Source organism: Sus scrofa, chromosome 18, assembly GCF_054392235.1.
Source record: "Sus scrofa isolate SSC_HxYL_T2T_F1_AM1 chromosome 18, Sscrofa_HxYL_maternal_Yorkshire_Landrace_v2.0, whole genome shotgun sequence".
NCBI classification, from domain to species: domain Eukaryota; kingdom Metazoa; phylum Chordata; class Mammalia; order Artiodactyla; family Suidae; genus Sus; species Sus scrofa.
In genome coordinates, this window is record NC_139400.1 from 60,862,196 (window position 1) to 60,878,847 (window position 16,652).

At 43.9% G+C, this 16,652-nt stretch overlaps 1 protein-coding gene across 3 annotated transcripts; it reads right to left on the reverse strand.

Annotated features, from left to right (window-relative positions):
• Positions 1-7,455: 7,455 nt before the first annotated feature.
• MRPL32 (mitochondrial ribosomal protein L32) lies at positions 7,456-16,576 on the reverse strand. Of its 3 annotated transcripts, none has more exons than XR_002340469.2 (4): positions 16,435-16,576; positions 14,597-14,778; positions 11,345-12,163; positions 7,456-10,819 (listed from the first exon to the last, which is right to left on the reverse strand). XR_002340469.2 is itself a non-coding variant. In XM_003360208.5 (3 exons), exons 1-3 carry the CDS (start codon positions 16,562-16,564, stop codon positions 11,909-11,911), a joined length of 567 nt encoding a protein of 188 aa, XP_003360256.4. In that variant the 5' UTR covers positions 16,565-16,576; the 3' UTR covers positions 7,456-11,908. The 3 variants fall into 3 exon arrangements, 1 of the variants encoding a protein (XP_003360256.4); XR_002340468.2 differs by having other exon boundaries at positions 7,456-11,237; XM_003360208.5 differs by having other exon boundaries at positions 7,456-12,163.
• Positions 16,577-16,652: the final 76 nt, after the last annotated feature.

Here is a 16,652-nt window from a genome sequence, read left to right on the forward strand (position 1 = left end):
AATGAAATAATGCCATTTGCAGCAACTTGGATGGAACTACTTCATACTAAGTGAAGTAAGTCAGAAAGAGAAAGACAAATACCATATGATAGCACCTATATCTGGTATCTAATATACAGCACAAATGAACCTTTCCACAGAAAAGAAAATCATGGACTTGGAGAATAGACTTGTGGTTGCCCGGGGGGAGGGGGAGGGAGTGGGATGGATTGGGAGCTTGGGGTTAATGGATGCAAACTATTTCTTTTAGAATGGATTAGCAATGAGGTCCTGCTGTGTAGCCCTGGGAACTATGTCTAGTTACTTATGACGGCACATGATATAACAGGAGAAAAAAGAATGTATACAAGTATGTGTAACTGGATCACCATGCAGTACACTGGGAAAAAAAACTGTGTTGGGGAAATAACAATTTAAAAAAGGAATAAAAGAAAAACATATTTAGAGACTAATTTTATTATGGTTTATGAAATAATAAGGGCAAAATGCTGATTCATGAGTTGAGGGTAAAATTAATTTATAAATAAGCATAGAAATTGCTTCTTTTGAAGTAAGCATAATGCAATAGAAACACATCTGTAAATGTATTCAGGTTGGTGATGTCATAGTGAGATGGATTTTCATATATGAACCTGGGGAATATTAAATTATCATTCATTTAACTATTATTGGCTTATGTATAAAATACAGGAATGAGTACAGTAAGGACAGGTCGAAGATCGTCAGGGGAATATTCAAGGTGAATTCCATTAACTCCATTTAATTCCTGCCCAGACCAGCTCAGCAGGTGAGGGCTGAAGAATGGGTGCTGTGAGACTTAAGAAAAAGTCGACATAAAACAAGACACAGGGACATTTATCTTAATTAAAGGTGGGAACCGGGGGACTCAAGGTCTCAGGGACCAAGAGCGCTGCCTCAAGAAACCACACTGCTTTTATTGTGCTCTTTAGGATTATGTCAAATGAGGAGGGGGTTGTAGGTGCAGGATATAGTTCTTTTATTGTTTTAGAAGTCACATGGCTGGTAGCTGGTTCAGCTTTTATTCTGACCTTTAGGCATTTAACAATCATTAGCATTGAGGAAGCTTGGTGTTAGCTGTCCATGCATAGCATCTAGAGAATCACCATTGCGCTTCCGCAGGCGTGCCTATCTGCAGCAACCTGTGGCGCGCCTGTTTCCACCTTGTTCTCCTTGCTAATGCACATCCTGCTAATGACCCCTCCTAAACCCCATGGGGCCAGGAGGCTCCTCTTTCTCTTATTTTAACAGGACATATCTTGCTGTGCAAACGGCGGTGTGCCAATCTGCACAGGTCCGGTGTGCCTAGACCAACGCATTATGTCCTCATTCAGCTGACCACATGAATAACGTACGCCTTTAGGTCTTTGTTCTTAAGCTTAAGTCATTTGCCAGCACTGCGACTGTTTTTCACGCAGGAAGATGGGGTAAAGTAAAGGAGGACAAGATGGAGCTTTCAGCAGAGAAAATAGCCGCAGAGGGGCTAAGAAAAGACTGTAGAAACGTCTCTCCCGACAATTCCTTGATCAATATTCTGCAGAGCGAGGCTGTCCCCCAGGCCTTTCTGAGATACTGGAAATGTTCTCGTCTGTATAATTCAACATGGTGTTAGACGGAAAGCATACTTGCTACTTTTTGTATAAACTGGTATCATAACCATAGGAAAAGAAGTATTGTTACCTCCAGCAGTTACAATGAGAATGTGTCATTATCTCAACTTCCGATGATACTTGATATTTATGTTATTAAAAGAGTAAATATTTTAAAAGTCAAGAATGGCTGAGATTATGGCCCAGGTACTAAACCCATCTCTAACATTCACTAGCTTTATGGTCTTGGGTAAGTCCAAACTTAAATTTCCTGAGTTCCAAATGAAGCCACTGGACTACATCATTGCCTTTCAAGTTTGAACAATCTATTCTACTATAAATATCCATATGCCATCTGGGAGGCTGGCCAACATTTGTTCTATAGAATTAAACGCTGTAGCCTGAAGACGAGCACACAGAGATGCTGTGGGGGCTGTGAGGCTCACAGGAGCCAGAGCCCAGGTGGCCTCAGACACTAGCTCCCTGCGTGAGCTCCAGGATGGGGCCGAGTATGTGTCACATTCACGGTCTACAAACCCTATGGCACCTATCACGGTGACAGCGCCTTGGATTTCAGATTTAGAATCAGCTTAGGCCCCAATCCTAACCCCTTTGCTGGTCTGATATTAGCCAGGGCTTACTTCTGCCCAGGGTGGCAGGCTCCACGCCATCAGAGGACAGACCCAGCTGCCAGTTCAGGGTTCATAGGTCCCACTCTCCCCCACCACACACATGCACACCCCACCACACACAGCACCCTGCCCTGTCCAGGAATGCCTTTCCTTTTTTTCTCTTTAGATTTTGGAGAGTTTACCTGGTAACAAGAGAGAGGACATGGGGCTCTCGGTGTCCACTGAGAAGCCATCATCCTGTGTGGCCCCTGGTTTTCTGTCCCTGCTACCTGGAGTGTCACCTTTGGTTCCTGCCAGCAAGAACCATCAGGACCAGACATTCTGTGGTTCTTCACCCCTCTGTGATACTGCAAAAGGCCCATCTGCCTAAAAATACTACATGGCCACTTCTTGCTGGAGTCTTTCTGCCTTCCCGAGGCTGTACCCAAAAAACAAAACTCCAGCCTTCCCTCCAAGGGTAGAGTTAGACTGGAGACTGCGTGGGGCTGGCAGGGCACAGGGAACTTCCTCAGATGCCTATTCTTTGGCCCAGGACATTTATGAAGTCCTTGGGGTAAGGAATCCTGTTTACTGGCCTGTGCCTTCCCTAAGACTTTTGTCCTTTGCTTTCTCTCTTAGAGGCCAAGATTTATAAATGCCTGGCATATAACAGATATTCAGTAAATGACCCCCATCATATTGAAGAAAAATGCGTGTAAGTTTAACATAAAGACTAATTCTGCTTTTGAATGATGGAGTTAACTGGAAATAATAATTTTCTTGGGGAATTTGTCTCTCCTGGTGCTCACTTCACCTCCTATCAACCACATCCTGCGCTGGCTCCACGTGTGCACTTAGATGTCCCTGGCCTTCCTATTCTCGAAGGTTGTATCAGCAAAAATAGCCACTAAGCCTCTGGAATGACACGTGACACATAACACCGGCCATTAAAGCATCAATATATTGGACCAAATGGAATTATTTGCTTCATCTAAGCCTAATGGCAGGAAAATGGGAAAAGCAACATTATAGATTGGGCTGTTGTGAGGGCAGATTCAGACTTCTAGGCATTTTCCAGAAAAGTATGAAAATGAATCGGACTTCTCAGATTTCTTTTGGCTTAGAGGGCTACTTTGTCTGAAGGAGGTGGAAGCCATGCTGGCTAATCAGATGCCATCTCCCCTCTGCTGCCAATGGTTTGGGTCAAGGGCATTGAGCAGACCCTTGCAAGGAATGCATGCAATCTGTATGAGGAAAACCAGAGAATCTTAATTAAGACAAAATAGAGAAAAACATCATGTTACTATACAGAAAGACTAAATAGGCCAAATTTATTAAATTTAAGGATTAACTCTGTTCCAAGCAAAATCTCAATGAATATAATGTTGGATCAAATGATTCTAAGGTCCATTCTGAAAAATTAATTATAGAGCAATTTTTTTTTAAAACAAAGAGAAGGAGATATCTCCTTTACCATGCAGTAAAATGCATTATAATGTTTCAGTCATTAAAATGGCATTGTCCTGGTTCAGGAACAGAAGTGGGAAGGAATAGCATAAGACAGACCCTAGCATATATAAGAATTTATAATGCAAATGTATGTAAATGGTAAACAGTATTAGGGAAATCAGTGATATACCTGAGGGTTTAAAAAAAAAATCATGTTAGATTTCATCCATATCAAAATTAATTCCAGATGGATTAAAGCTTTGCATGTAAAAAAAAAATCAAATCATAAAAAAATCAAAGAAATTTTTTTTTGTTAATCTGGAAACATGGAATAAGGTTATAAAGCATAACACTAAAACCAAAGAAAAGTTATTATACATCTGGCCCCCACCCTGGGGATTCAAAAGAGTTAGGTTGAATCTGATTTCTTTTTTTTTTTTTATTTTTTTCTTTTGTCTTTTTTTTTTTTTTTTTTTGCTATTTCTTGGGCCGCTCTCGCGGCATGTGGAGGTTCCCAGGCTAGGGGTCGAATCGGAGCTGTAGCCACCGGCCTATGCCAGAGCCACAGCAACGTGGGATCTGAGCCGCGTCTGCAACCTATACCACAGCTCACGGCAACGCCGGATCCTCAACCCACTAAGCAAGGGCAGGGACCGAACCCGAAACCTCATGGTTCCTAGTCGGATTCGTTAACCACTGCGCCACGACGGGAACTCCTGAATCTGTGATTTCTTTTTCAAAACCAACTTTTAGTTTCTTCCCATAAATACTACAACAACTCTCTACTTATTATTTTTAATGAGCAAAACCATTTCCTTACAAACTTGGTGCAGCCTTGTCCCAGGTCTTCCTCCTGGTTGAATCTTTAGGTGTCAGGTTAGAGGCTCACACAGAGTGAGCCTTGGGTCTGAACCCCCCCCCCGCTTAAACACAGCTCCCTCTGTCTGGCTGTCTGGCTGTCTGGCTGTTTTCTCTCCATCATTTTGCCAAGAGTCTCCTCTTTTACTGGAAAATTCCCATGAGTATAGATATAAGTTTGCTCTCTCAGTTTGCAACACACACACATGCACACACCCAAACACACACAAACACATGGTGGCCCCTCCATCCCCTACCCCCCTCCAGCTATCACCTCACTTCTCTCCTCTCCTGCAGAGGAAATCTTTAGGAAAGAACTGTCTAGGCATGCTGCCTCCACCTCCTCAGTTCGTCTATTTTTCATCCCACTCCAATCTGGCTTCTGCCACCAACACACACATGAAATCGCTTTTGTCATGTCACAAACCAACTGAATCCACTTGCAACAATCATTGGCCCCTTTTTGGTCCTCATTCCAGCCACATTTGGCGGGATGGATGGCTTCCTATCTTGACACACTCTCCTCACTTGGAATCTGTGGGGGGACATCTCCTGATTTTTCTCTTCAGTTTAGGTTTTTTTTTCTCCCCCTGGATAACCCCATCATTTCCATGGCTTTAAAAACCTTCCATCCACTGACTGTTTCTGAATTTACCCACTTGCATGTCCAGTAGCTACCTTGCCTTCTCAGCTTGGATGTCCAATGGTATTTCAAGCAAAAGTCGTTGAGAAAGAGTATCTTCAGTTTCCTCATCACCTGCCCTCATCTCACACAGGCTTCCTAATCACCTCTCCTGCATTGCTCAAGCTAGAAACTTGGGAATCATTCTTGATTTGTAATCACAAAGTCCCACCTCTTTTGCTTCCAGAATATATTTCAACTTCCTCGAGTTCTATGTCCAGGGCCACCATCCTGGTCTGTGCTGTATCATCTTTAACGTAGATGACCACCAGAGACCCTTGGTCTGTCTCCCTAGACCCACTCTTGCCCTGCCCTAACTACTCTCTTTGTATCCCTGCCTATGGTTCCACATCAATTGCCTTGGGTCTCAGACGTTATAGGGGGAAACTCGAGGAGTTGCTTTTGAACTGTATGTCTGATGGGAAGGAAAGAGAAAAATCAAGAATGACCAGGGTTTTCTCCAGCAACTTGGTAAGAAGGAATAGCTTTGATCAAGGGGGGAAAGTGTGGGTCAGGCACAGGTTTGACTGATGGGGATGGGCTGGAAGGACGATCGATAATTTTCCACGTGCTGACTCTGAAATGTCAATTTGCCAAGCAGCAGTGTGCTAGAGGTGGGAAGAAATATTAGACATGATAGCTGTTTGTTGAATGAATAAGTGAACCAAACTATACTTCCAGAGAAGCCAATTCAGGGGGAAAGATTTGGAAGTTGTTAGGCTTTGAGCTGACATCCTAATGGATATCTCTGGTGTTATTTGCATATATGGGTCTGGAGATCAATAGGAAAATTAGAGGAAAATCTGGAGATCAATAGGAAAATTAGATCAATAGGAGGCTTAGCCCTGAGGCTCACCTTGAGAGTTTAAACTATGGAAAATATAAGATTGAAGTGAAACTTCTAGAAAACCTAAGCATTTTATTTTCACGTATTTTATTCAAAATAAAAGGTTTTATTGAGTTGGATGGAGAAATGTTTAGTGTCTTCCCTGTCTTCTACCCACTAGAAGCCAGTAACACTCCTCTGCCCTGAGACTGCAAGTTGTGCTAACCAAAATGTCCCTAGACACTTCCCATCCCCGGGGTGGGGGGAGAGAATCACCCCTGGTGAGAATTGCAGGATTAGAGCAATGGCGATGAGAAAACCAGTACTTTTTTTGGCAACGGAAATGTTAATGTTTGAGAATACTGGAGAAATGGCTGCAAAGTAGTAGCATTCTGAGCTTTTACCCTGCAAAAAAGCTTTTGGAAAGAATCTGATCTTTAAGCAGACTCCTTGCACCGCAAGGGTATTGGGTAGGGAAGAAGAGGGTGGAGGAAAGTCGCCCCCACCGCATATTTCCCCCGCCCGGGAGAGAATCACTGAGGTCAGCATCTGGCCTCAGCGTTGCAGACTGCCCTGACTCCCCTGCAGTAATCCTGTCTGCTCTCCACGCGCAGAAGGCTCTGGTAGAAACTGATGAAATGTTCCCAGCACTGCTGGACGGGGTTTTATCTCTTCGGAGATGACCTCAGGGCAGTTCGCCTGCTGCCCCCTAGCGAGGCGCCTCGGGATCGCGTGGTAAATTGTGGCCCTTCTCGAATTTGCTGTCCAGGCTGAACTGTCAAGCTGGCTCTGAGACTGTTCACGACAGGTCCGGGAGAGAACAGGTTGCCCGTCTAGCTTTCCTCCCATTTTTGCTCCACATGGCATCCCTAACACTCACTAGCAACTTCACAAAGGTGGCAAAAGGGAAGGCACACGACGTCAATGGGACAGGAGACCGGCAGGGGCGGGTGATATCACAAGTGTTTCCAACTGGGTAAACCTATCCTGGTGAAAACAGGGGAGCGCGGCAGCCCCTAGAGCATCAGGAACAGGCTCTCGGTTGCCCTCTGCTGTAGAAACGAGTGAAGAGACACCGTTCTGTTCCAGAGGCACAAATTAAGATGCTATGCACCAATATAGGCCACGGGATGACACTGCTTTTTACCAGCTGCAGCTAAAGACAGAGCATCTATTTTGGTGTGTGTGCCAGGAAAAGAAACACTAATCATAGACAGCAGAGTTCCTCAGCACTGGTTTAGAAAGACTGAAGGACCAATCCCGTCCCAATCCCCTGAAACGTAACGACTGAACAGGGGAGGGTGGCGGTAGGGACAAGAATTCATTCTGAGGGGATCCTTAAAGTCATCCCCATATCAGGGACGTTTGAGAGGCCCCTACTCTTTGTACTTCTTGGGTCTAAAAGTCACGTCACACACCTTGTGAAAAAAATTGTTCATACATTTAATAGATTTATCACAATTTCGAGTAGAGGTCATTGGTAGCATACATAAAATATTTTTGAGTTACCCAAATGCAGTTTATTCATAAGGAATATGTATATATACATGTATGTCAATCACATAAGGCAAAAATTCTCATGCATGGAACTGCATGTTTCATCTAAGGTTTTGAATAAAGGAATTTGAAGAGAGGAGAGACACAGCTTGACCTCTTATGAAAGGATCCTGGCTGCAGCATTGGGAAAAGACTATAGGAGACCAAGGCGGTAGCAGCGAGACCAGTTAGTGGGGTACTTTGATATTCTAGGCAAGACGATGGCAGCTGTGTTTAGGGTGGCAGTGGCGCAGGTGGTGAGGAATGGTCAGATCAAAGGATGCTTATTTTCCTTCATTTTTTAAAGTTTCATTGACACAGAGTTGATTTAGAATGGTGTGACAACTTCTGCCATAGAATAAAGTGACTCAGTTATACATGTACACACATTCATTCTTTTTCAGATTATTTTCCCACATGGATTTCCTGGAATACTGGGTGGAGTTCTCCATGCTGTACAGCAGGTCCCTACTGGCCAGTCTGCATACGCCAATAGATGCCAATCCCCAACCCCCAGTCCATCCCCCCACCTCCCAACCTGTCCCTTTTGGCAACATAAGTTTTCAAAGTCTGTTTCTGTTCTGTAAATAAGTTTGTTTGAATCCTGTTTTTAGATTCCACATATAAGTGATGTCCCATGTTTGTCTTCCACTAACTTTACTTAGTGTGATAATCTCTAGGCCCATCCATGTTCCTGCAAATGGCATTATTTCATTCTTTTTTATAGCTGAGTAGTATTCCACTGTGTATACATACCACTTCTTTATCCATTCCTCTGCGGATGGATATTTAGGTTGCTTCCATGTCTTGGCTATGGTGAATAATGCTGCAGTGAACATTGGGGTGCATGCATCTTTTTGAATTATGGTTTTCTTCAGATAGACGCTTAGAAGTGGGATGGCTGGATCCCATGGTAGTTATATTTTTAGTTTTTGCGGAACCTCCATATTATTCTCCATAGTGGTTGTACTCTACCAGTCTACATCCCCACCAACAATGTAAGAGGGTTCCCTTTTCTCCAAACCCTCTCCAGAATTTACTGTTTATAGCATTTTTGATGACAGCCGTTCTGGCTGGTGTAACATAATGCTCATAATAGTTTTGATTTGCATTTCTCTAATAATTAGGATGTTGAGCATCTTTTCCTATAGAATCTATTTCAAATGTGGAACCAGGGCGACCTGCGGCTGCACTTATAGATGGTGTGTGAGAAAAACAAACAGAGAGAGACAGAGAGTCATCCAGAGTCAAGGATGACTGAGCAACTAGAATGGAGTGGCCACGGACTGAGATGGAGGAGACCGGGGTGGGGGGCGGGCGAGGGGCAGGAGGGCTGGGAGCGAGGAGATTCTGAGTGGGGATGCCGAGTTAAGACATTGGTTAGACATCTGAATATGAGTCTGGATTTCGGGGGAGAAGCCCAAGCCAGAAATACCAAATTGCAAGACACCAAGATAGAGCTGCTACTCAAAGCCGTAACAGTGTATGAGGCTCCCCCAAGGATGGAGCACTAGGCACTCTAGAGGTTGGGGGGAAGAGGAGGAGTCAGAAGGGGGTCTGAGAGGGAGACTCGGGGCGGTAGGACAGAGGGAAGCCGAGTGGGGACAGCGAGAGGAGTGATGCGGGCTGAGAAGGTGTCGGTCACATCTCTGCCCCAGGTGGTTATGACTCCAGCCACCTGGGGGCGGCGTGTGCACCGCACTGAGGGGCAGGTGGCTACACAGACCTGTACAGATCCTGAGAGCACCGGAGAGGGTGAGTTAGGAGCCGGTTTTCATCGAGAAGTGACATGATCAGAATTGTTTCAGAAACCATTGCGTGGCTATACAGCATTTAGAAGTATACACCCCGCGGTGGTGTGACAGGTGTGGTGACAGAAACCCAGGTCTGAAGTGTTCACTTACGTACTTTGTATCGCTTCGTTACCTAGCGTGAGGTATTATTTTTGTAAGTTACAAACTACTAAAGAAGATAAATGAGAAATAAAAGACTGGAAACGTAATTGCAACGTGCACTGCAGCAGCTCAGGAAAGAGATGAACAGAATTCCTGAGGACTCTCTGCAGGGAAATGCACTGAAGTCAGACATAGTCTCAGAACCTGGCGGTCTGCTAGGAACTGGCTATAAAGGAGCCTGGGAAGTGGAGGGGAGAGCTCCCAACCAGAGGGGGACAGCGCTTCCTCACCCACCCTCCCAACCACAACTGGAACCCCACCCTCCACAAGCAACTCTCTCAACATCTAGATGGGGGGGGGGGGGACGAGGGTCATTTCCAACGTTCAGAACATGAATGAATTGGTTCCATATATGATTTAATTCAAACTCATGACGCCTTTTTTTTTTCTTCCAGACAGTAAAAATTGGAGGTATTAAGCCATAGAATCTATTGTAGAGGTAACTTTGTGGGGCCAACCTCTTTTTAAAAAGTGACACGCTTCCTCCTTTATGACATGCTTTGCTGATGTGAACTAAGTATCTGGTTTTGCCAATTTGGGGATGCATTTTATAACATTTATCTGTCTAGAAGAGCAAACAGAAGGGACCCTGCCCAAACATTCTCACTAGGTGTATCTGTGTAGCTGTCTGCTATGTCAACCACATAACCCAGACACACACTTCACAACCTGACAGTCAACTGAGGTGCCAAGGATGCAGGTGCCAAGATTCAGGTGTGTACCTAGTTCGCCGTAACTTTCAGGAATCACTGATTCTACCTCAAGTAAAGGTGAACGCTGCACTTTTAAAGCTTGTCAGAGTAAAACTTAAGTATCTGCAGAGGTCTGTCTTAGTAAGAATATGAAGATAACCGGATTACTCTAGAATCAGTGTGTGGGTCAAGCTAAGTCTTCGGAGAGCTAATTACTGGGACTCCAGTACTTCGGAAGTTTTAAGGATTTGCTTTCACTGAAACGCATTCTAACACATCACCAGTCTACACTGTACTGCTTGAAATTGGTCATTTTACTTCTAGGAACGTGAACACGGATTACGCCCGTGTAAAACTTATCTCGGGCCTTCGTACCATGACAGAGGCACTCAATTATATGCCTTGACTGTGGAGACTTATCCATGGACATCCTTTTCTTTTTGTGGCTGCCCTGCAGGGACCAGATCTGAGTTACCTATGCCACAGCTGCAGCAGCACTGGATCCTTGAACCCACCGTGCTGGGCCTGAGAGCGAACCTCCGTCCTGACGCTGCAGATACAGGCTGATCCCATTCTGCCACAGCAGGAACTCCCAGGGACGTCCTTTTCAAGGGAAATAAAGTTCAGGCTTGAATTCACTACCTAATTCTTGTAAGTATTCAGGCTACTGTAGCATGTGATTTGTTTTAAACATATCCCTGAGCTTTATCTAATGTTGTCTATTGATTTTCCATTCAACTGTAATTCTCCTTGTGTTTTAACAAACTATCTCGCTTTTATTATTTTTTTGAATGAGGCAGGAAACAGCAAATCTTGGACTCAGGGTAGACACAGGAATGGGGGAGGGAGAGGGAAAGATGAAATGAATTACGTTCAAAGTAAAAAGCCCATGGCGATGGAAATAAAAAAAATGATAAAAAGAAAAATCAACTAAAAGGAAATGTAAAATAAACTAGAAGGAAAACGCAAGGGAAATCCCCTCAGTATATTTTCTGTGTGCTACCGGATTCACTGACTTCTCCTTAAAAAAAAAAAAAAAAACTCTCAAAACTTTAAGTTCAAATCTCATGAACCATCTAATGAATTCTGAACGTCATTCTGATTTAACATAAAATGTCGAGGACTCACCTCTAAGTCAATTAACGTTCATATAAAGTGCCATATATGAAGGCAATGTTGATTCGCTGAAACAAAAAAACAAACAGAACAAACTTTTTCTGACTGCTACAACTGTCATCTTAAAAAAACCGTTATCTAGAATTTAAATAACTCATTTCTAGATGTAACCAAACAAAAGCATTTGTGTTAAGTATTCTTGTGCAGAAGAACGACTGGCAAACAAAACCAGAGCCCGAATGTGTGATGCGGGCTATGAATTTTAAATAGCTTCATTTTTCTATCCTGGAAATGTTTTGTTTATTTTATAAAACTTTATAGTATAATAGAAACAGACACACAGACCCACTGAGCCTCTGCATCAATACCTGCAAACATTACTCCTGATATAAGCTTCAAATTCCCCACAAAAGATGACCTGCTTATAAAGAATGTTTTCAACTATATTGATGATTTAAAAACAAGCATAAAAATGAAGAATAGCCAAGAAAACCGCATAACCAACAAAGAATCTTTCTTTTTTTTTTTCGGGAGCAATGTCTTATGTGACGTTATCCTCTTGAAACATGGCTGGTGTCAGTTCTGGGTAAACCAGGACGGCCGCTTCCGCTCTCGCTCAATGATCCTCTTGCCCTGATCCTGCTCTGAGGGTGTCTCCCCCGAGTACAGCACCACGGTCTCCGTGGTAGGAGCCCTGAAAGGGCCCCCTTCCTGCTTCCCCATCTGTCGTCTGATTTCCGCTGTCTCCTTGCGCACCTTCTCATAGCAATAGCCACAGAGGATGTGTTTCTGTTTCAGGTGTCCACATTCAGGACAAACATCTATATTGTTCTTAAAAACAAACAAACAAAAACATTTAAACAAGAGGCAACATAATGCACAAATCACCTCCGATGGGGTGGGGCTCATATGTGAACTGTCTTGGAATGTTCACACCCCACCGAGTTCAACCCCATCTTTATAAGGGAACGAGGACATATGCTGATTTGAATTCGTAGAAAAACTGGGAGTAGAACTCAGACTTTCAACCTCGTACACCTTTTTTTTTGGCCAGGGATCGAACCTGTGCCACAGCAGTGACAATGCCAGATCTTTAACCTGCTGAGCCACCAGGAGACTCCATGAGTCTGGTACACTTTTCCTTAAATACAGTAGTCATTTTATGTGAAATGATACTCCATTCCCCCATCTTCAAAAGCTAAACATCTGATAAAGAGCCCATCAACACAACAGGCTGATCCACATGGCCAGCATCTTAAATAAGACCAAGGAAAAGGGAATTCACTTTTTCTTTCAGCCCATCCTGGGACGAACAAGATGCTAAATGCATTACGACCTGGCTTCCTCTGATCATCACAGTCTAATTCAAATTCCTGTATGAAGTATAGTTGGTATACAGTGTCATTTTTCTTCCTATAAATGAACACTGATTATTCCTTAATGTAAAACACCCCATAAATTATAATTTGAGGGTATTTTAATGGGTTTTTCTATGTCTATCCAACTTTAGTAAGACAATTCTAACCTCTAAAGAGGTTCTTTTCAATGTGTTCCAAAGGTAGATTTGAAATATAAAGAAAAATAGTTAACAGCAGCATCAAAGAAACTCTAAACACCTGCTAAGACTAATAAACAAACATGTATGGGGTAGATGACAAAAGAATCTCATTTTTCTGAGAAACAAAAAAACCTGTAAATTACCCGCGCCCCCAGCTTCTCACTCTGCTCTGGTACCTAGAAAACTGGATTGCACTTCCCACTCGAGGTATGGAAAAGATACCCAGTCAGTTGGTGCCCTTTTCCTAACAAAGAGCTCAGCATAATATTCTGTATGAAGCAGAAAACAAGCCCGTAAGAAAATGAATGCACAGAACAGGAGCTCCTCTTTTCCCTCCGATAAAACCAAGTCAGGGAAACCATGGGATAGAGCTCATTCCTAAAATCTTACATGCCCTCAACCAGATGATACGGGTTACTGCTACCTTAATTAATGGAGTATTTTTCAGTGACACATTTTAGGTCTGGTCCCAACTGTGGCTCAGTGATACTTTTGGGCTGAGCGCTGCGCCTGCTATACTGACTGAGTAGGCTTGTGAAAGTCAACGCTCTGCTCCTGAGTTCCATCTGCACCGCCCTGCTGCTGGGGAGGATGCCCTGGAGTAAACAGGAACTCAAACTGTGGCTGTAAAAGCCATAAATTAGCAGATGAAAGGTAACAAACATTACGATTTCTGTTACTAGATCAATGAAGAAAGTGTACCCACTGGAGACGAGGAGGAGAAGGAGCACTGAGATCGAGAACTGCCCGAGGACAGGAACACACACACGCACACAGTTTCAAGAGGGGATGTGAGCCCAAAAGGGAGACTGCCGGGGATCAGCTTCTGGCTCTCCCACTTAAGTTTGTGACCAAAGGCAAATTCCCTTAGCCTGAGTTTCTTTATCTTAAAACTGAGCAAAACAGTATTTACTCTGGAGGGTTGTTGTGAGGCTATGATAAGATAGTTCACATAAAGTGCTCAGATACATCTTTGGTGCTAATAGATATTAGCTATGTTTATTACTTACCTGAGAATTTTCCTTCACGGTAATTTACTGGATACAGTGAAGACTAGAATAAATCTGTAAGGGCTAGTAAAACCCAATATCCCATAGATCTTGGGATTTTAACTTTAGACTCTGCATAGTTAAAAATGTTTATTCAGGAGTTCCTGTTGTGGCGCAGCAGAAACCAATCCAACTAGGAACCATGAGGTTTCAGGTTCGATCCCTGGCCTTGCTCAGTGGGTTAAGGATCTGGCGTTGCTGTGAGCTGTGGTGTAGGTCGCAGATGCAGCTCGGATCCGGCGTCGCTGTGGCTATGGTGTAGGCTGGCGGCTACAGATCCCATTAGACCCCTAGCCTGGGAACCTCCATATGCCGTGGGTACGGCCCTCAAAAAGCCAAGGACAAAAAAAAAAAGGTTTATTCATACGTGGTTCAAAGGCACACAGCTCAGGACTGGCATAACTCACAAGACAAACGTCAAGTAGACTCTTTACAACCCATTCCTATCCAGACTCCAAACTTTCTCTTTGACTGTGTTGCTAGTATTTAGGCTACAGGACAGTGGGCACACATAATAAGAATACTGTATTTAATTTAGGTCAGAGAACAGGAGACATATAAGATCCGAAAATAATTTACTCATAGGCTATCTGGATAAACCGAGAGAAAATGCAGTGTAGAGGAGAAACAGCACATCAACAAAAATCATCGTGTTACCTTAACTTTAATAAGCTTCTGAGGGTTTCTTCTTCTACACCGGTTAACTTCAATGCTACGTCTGTTTTTGGGAGCTGCCATCCAAAAGACACTATCCAAAAGGCTGGAAATCGCCTTGCTTCCGTTGCTATCATTTGCTGGTTCTGTACATATAGCTGGACCTTGGACTGCCAATGCTGGTCCTACAAAATAAAACATGGAGATACAGAATCAGTTTCTAGTTTCTAAATGGCTATTTACAGATATCACTCTCCTTAACAATCAACAGTGATATATCAACAGGCACATACATGGATAAAATATTACATTCAACAGACATTTAACAGGAAACCTTAGCAGCCATTACAATATACTAAAGCTCATACATGAAGTCATTTTAAAGAACACAGAAATTTTCTTAGCAGCACCTGCTTAAATCAATCAGTGAAATTTTACCAAAAGTTTCTCGTCTTGTAATATAGAACTCAGGGGGTGAGTAGTAAACATGAAAACAGTCTGAGAGGCACCCAACACAGGACCGAAAAAAAAATTTACTCAGTTGTCCACATTCTACTTGGTGGACAGTACCTAGTTACTTTGCAAGGAAATCTATGCTTTCCACTGGCCCTGAGATAAATGTTGACTGGTCCTTTATTAGATTCAAACTGAGTTAGCGCCTCTGTCCTGGCAGACACTTTAAGTCACTTAGCTCTTCATGATATTTAATCTTGATCCCTGTCAATTCTCCAAGGAAAAGAACTAGCTCCTCATTCTTTGTAAGATATTAATTATTTAGGTGATCCCCAACGTTTCACTCTTGTTTTTCTAAATTGTTTATAAAACCAAAGAGATTCCTTCACCCTCTCCTGGCTAAATTCTTCAGACCTAAAATACTTCTTGATCTTAGAAACTTTTAAAAGTATACCAAGATGTCTAACACTTAACAACTGGTATTCCTTTTCAGTTTATCTAAAAGTATTGCTAAGCCCAGACAAGTGGTTAAGAGCACAGGCTCTGGACGGCCTGTGTCACTTTGGTTCCCTTCTGAGCCTACATCTGTAGAAAAGTGCAGACACCTAATGGGACAGTTGTGGAGATTTATCCCAGGAAGCACATATAAATTTTGACATACTACCTGGGTATTATCACTTTCATGTTCTGGATACCTTCAAAATCGAGGAGAATGTAAATGTGGAATCAATGACATCCAAGATGCTTCCATTTAAAAGTAGTTTCTGTTGGGAGTTCCCGTCTTGGGGCTGCAGACATGAATCCGACTAATATCCATGAGGATGTGGGTTCAATCCCTGGCCTCGCTCAATGGGTCAAAATCCAGCACTGCAGTGAGCTGTGGTGTAAGTCCCAGATGCGGCTGGGATCCAGCATTGCTGTGGCTGTGGCGCAGGCCCGAAGCGGTTGCTCCGATTTGACCCCTAGCCTGGGAACTTCCGTACGCCAGGGGCTGAGGCCCTAAAAAGCAAAATTTAGTTGCCATGGGAAACAGAGGATCAGGATTCAACTGCACAGAGCTCAAACCCCGGAAGGCAAATTGCTTTAGGAAGTGGAACGAAAGGAAAGACAAGAGGATCGAAACAGCAGCTCGGCGTGGTGCCAAGCTAATGCCCTTCAGCCCCTAGGCACGAATGGGACAACTGCGGGGCCTTTTTCCTTTTTTGCAGGGGACTGGGGAGCAAAAATTGCTGTCTCTTGCTTCTAAGTAAATGAAGGTCCAGGACAATGTCCTCTACGCTCTGCGGGAGATCAGACTGCGGGAGGAGGGCAGAGCAGGAGCGGGGTCCACAACCACGCCTGGGGTCCCCGGGCCCAAACCGCTCTCCACGGAGGTTTTCTTTACCTACCCCAAGGATGAAGGGGAAGGCCTAGCCGGTTGTGCTGAAGCTTCCGTTGCAGTTGTTCCAACCAATTCCGGAGAAGTCCCCGGGCTGCGGGCCACGGCGGAACCACCAGCACCAGCATGGCGGGCGCCATGTTGCTCCCCCCAAAACCACGCCCATCGGGCCGGGGCCCACCCCTACCTCGAGCATGCGCACAGATCAGAGTCGGCCAACGTCTCGTT

Bases quoted from the DNA above. Each gene is read 5' to 3' on its own strand.
- MRPL32 (XM_003360208.5), bottom strand. From the start codon at position 16,564: ATGGCGCCCGCCATGCTGGTGCTGGTGGTTCCGCCGTGGCCCGCAGCC. The intron at 14,779-16,434 runs GTAGGTAAAGAA...TTTATTTTGTAG, and splicing joins CCTTCCCCTTCATCCTTGGG to GACCAGCATTGGCAGTCCAA. The intron at 12,164-14,596 runs GTAACACGATGA...TTTGTTTTTAAG, and splicing joins AGAAGCTTATTAAAGTTAAG to AACAATATAGATGTTTGTCC.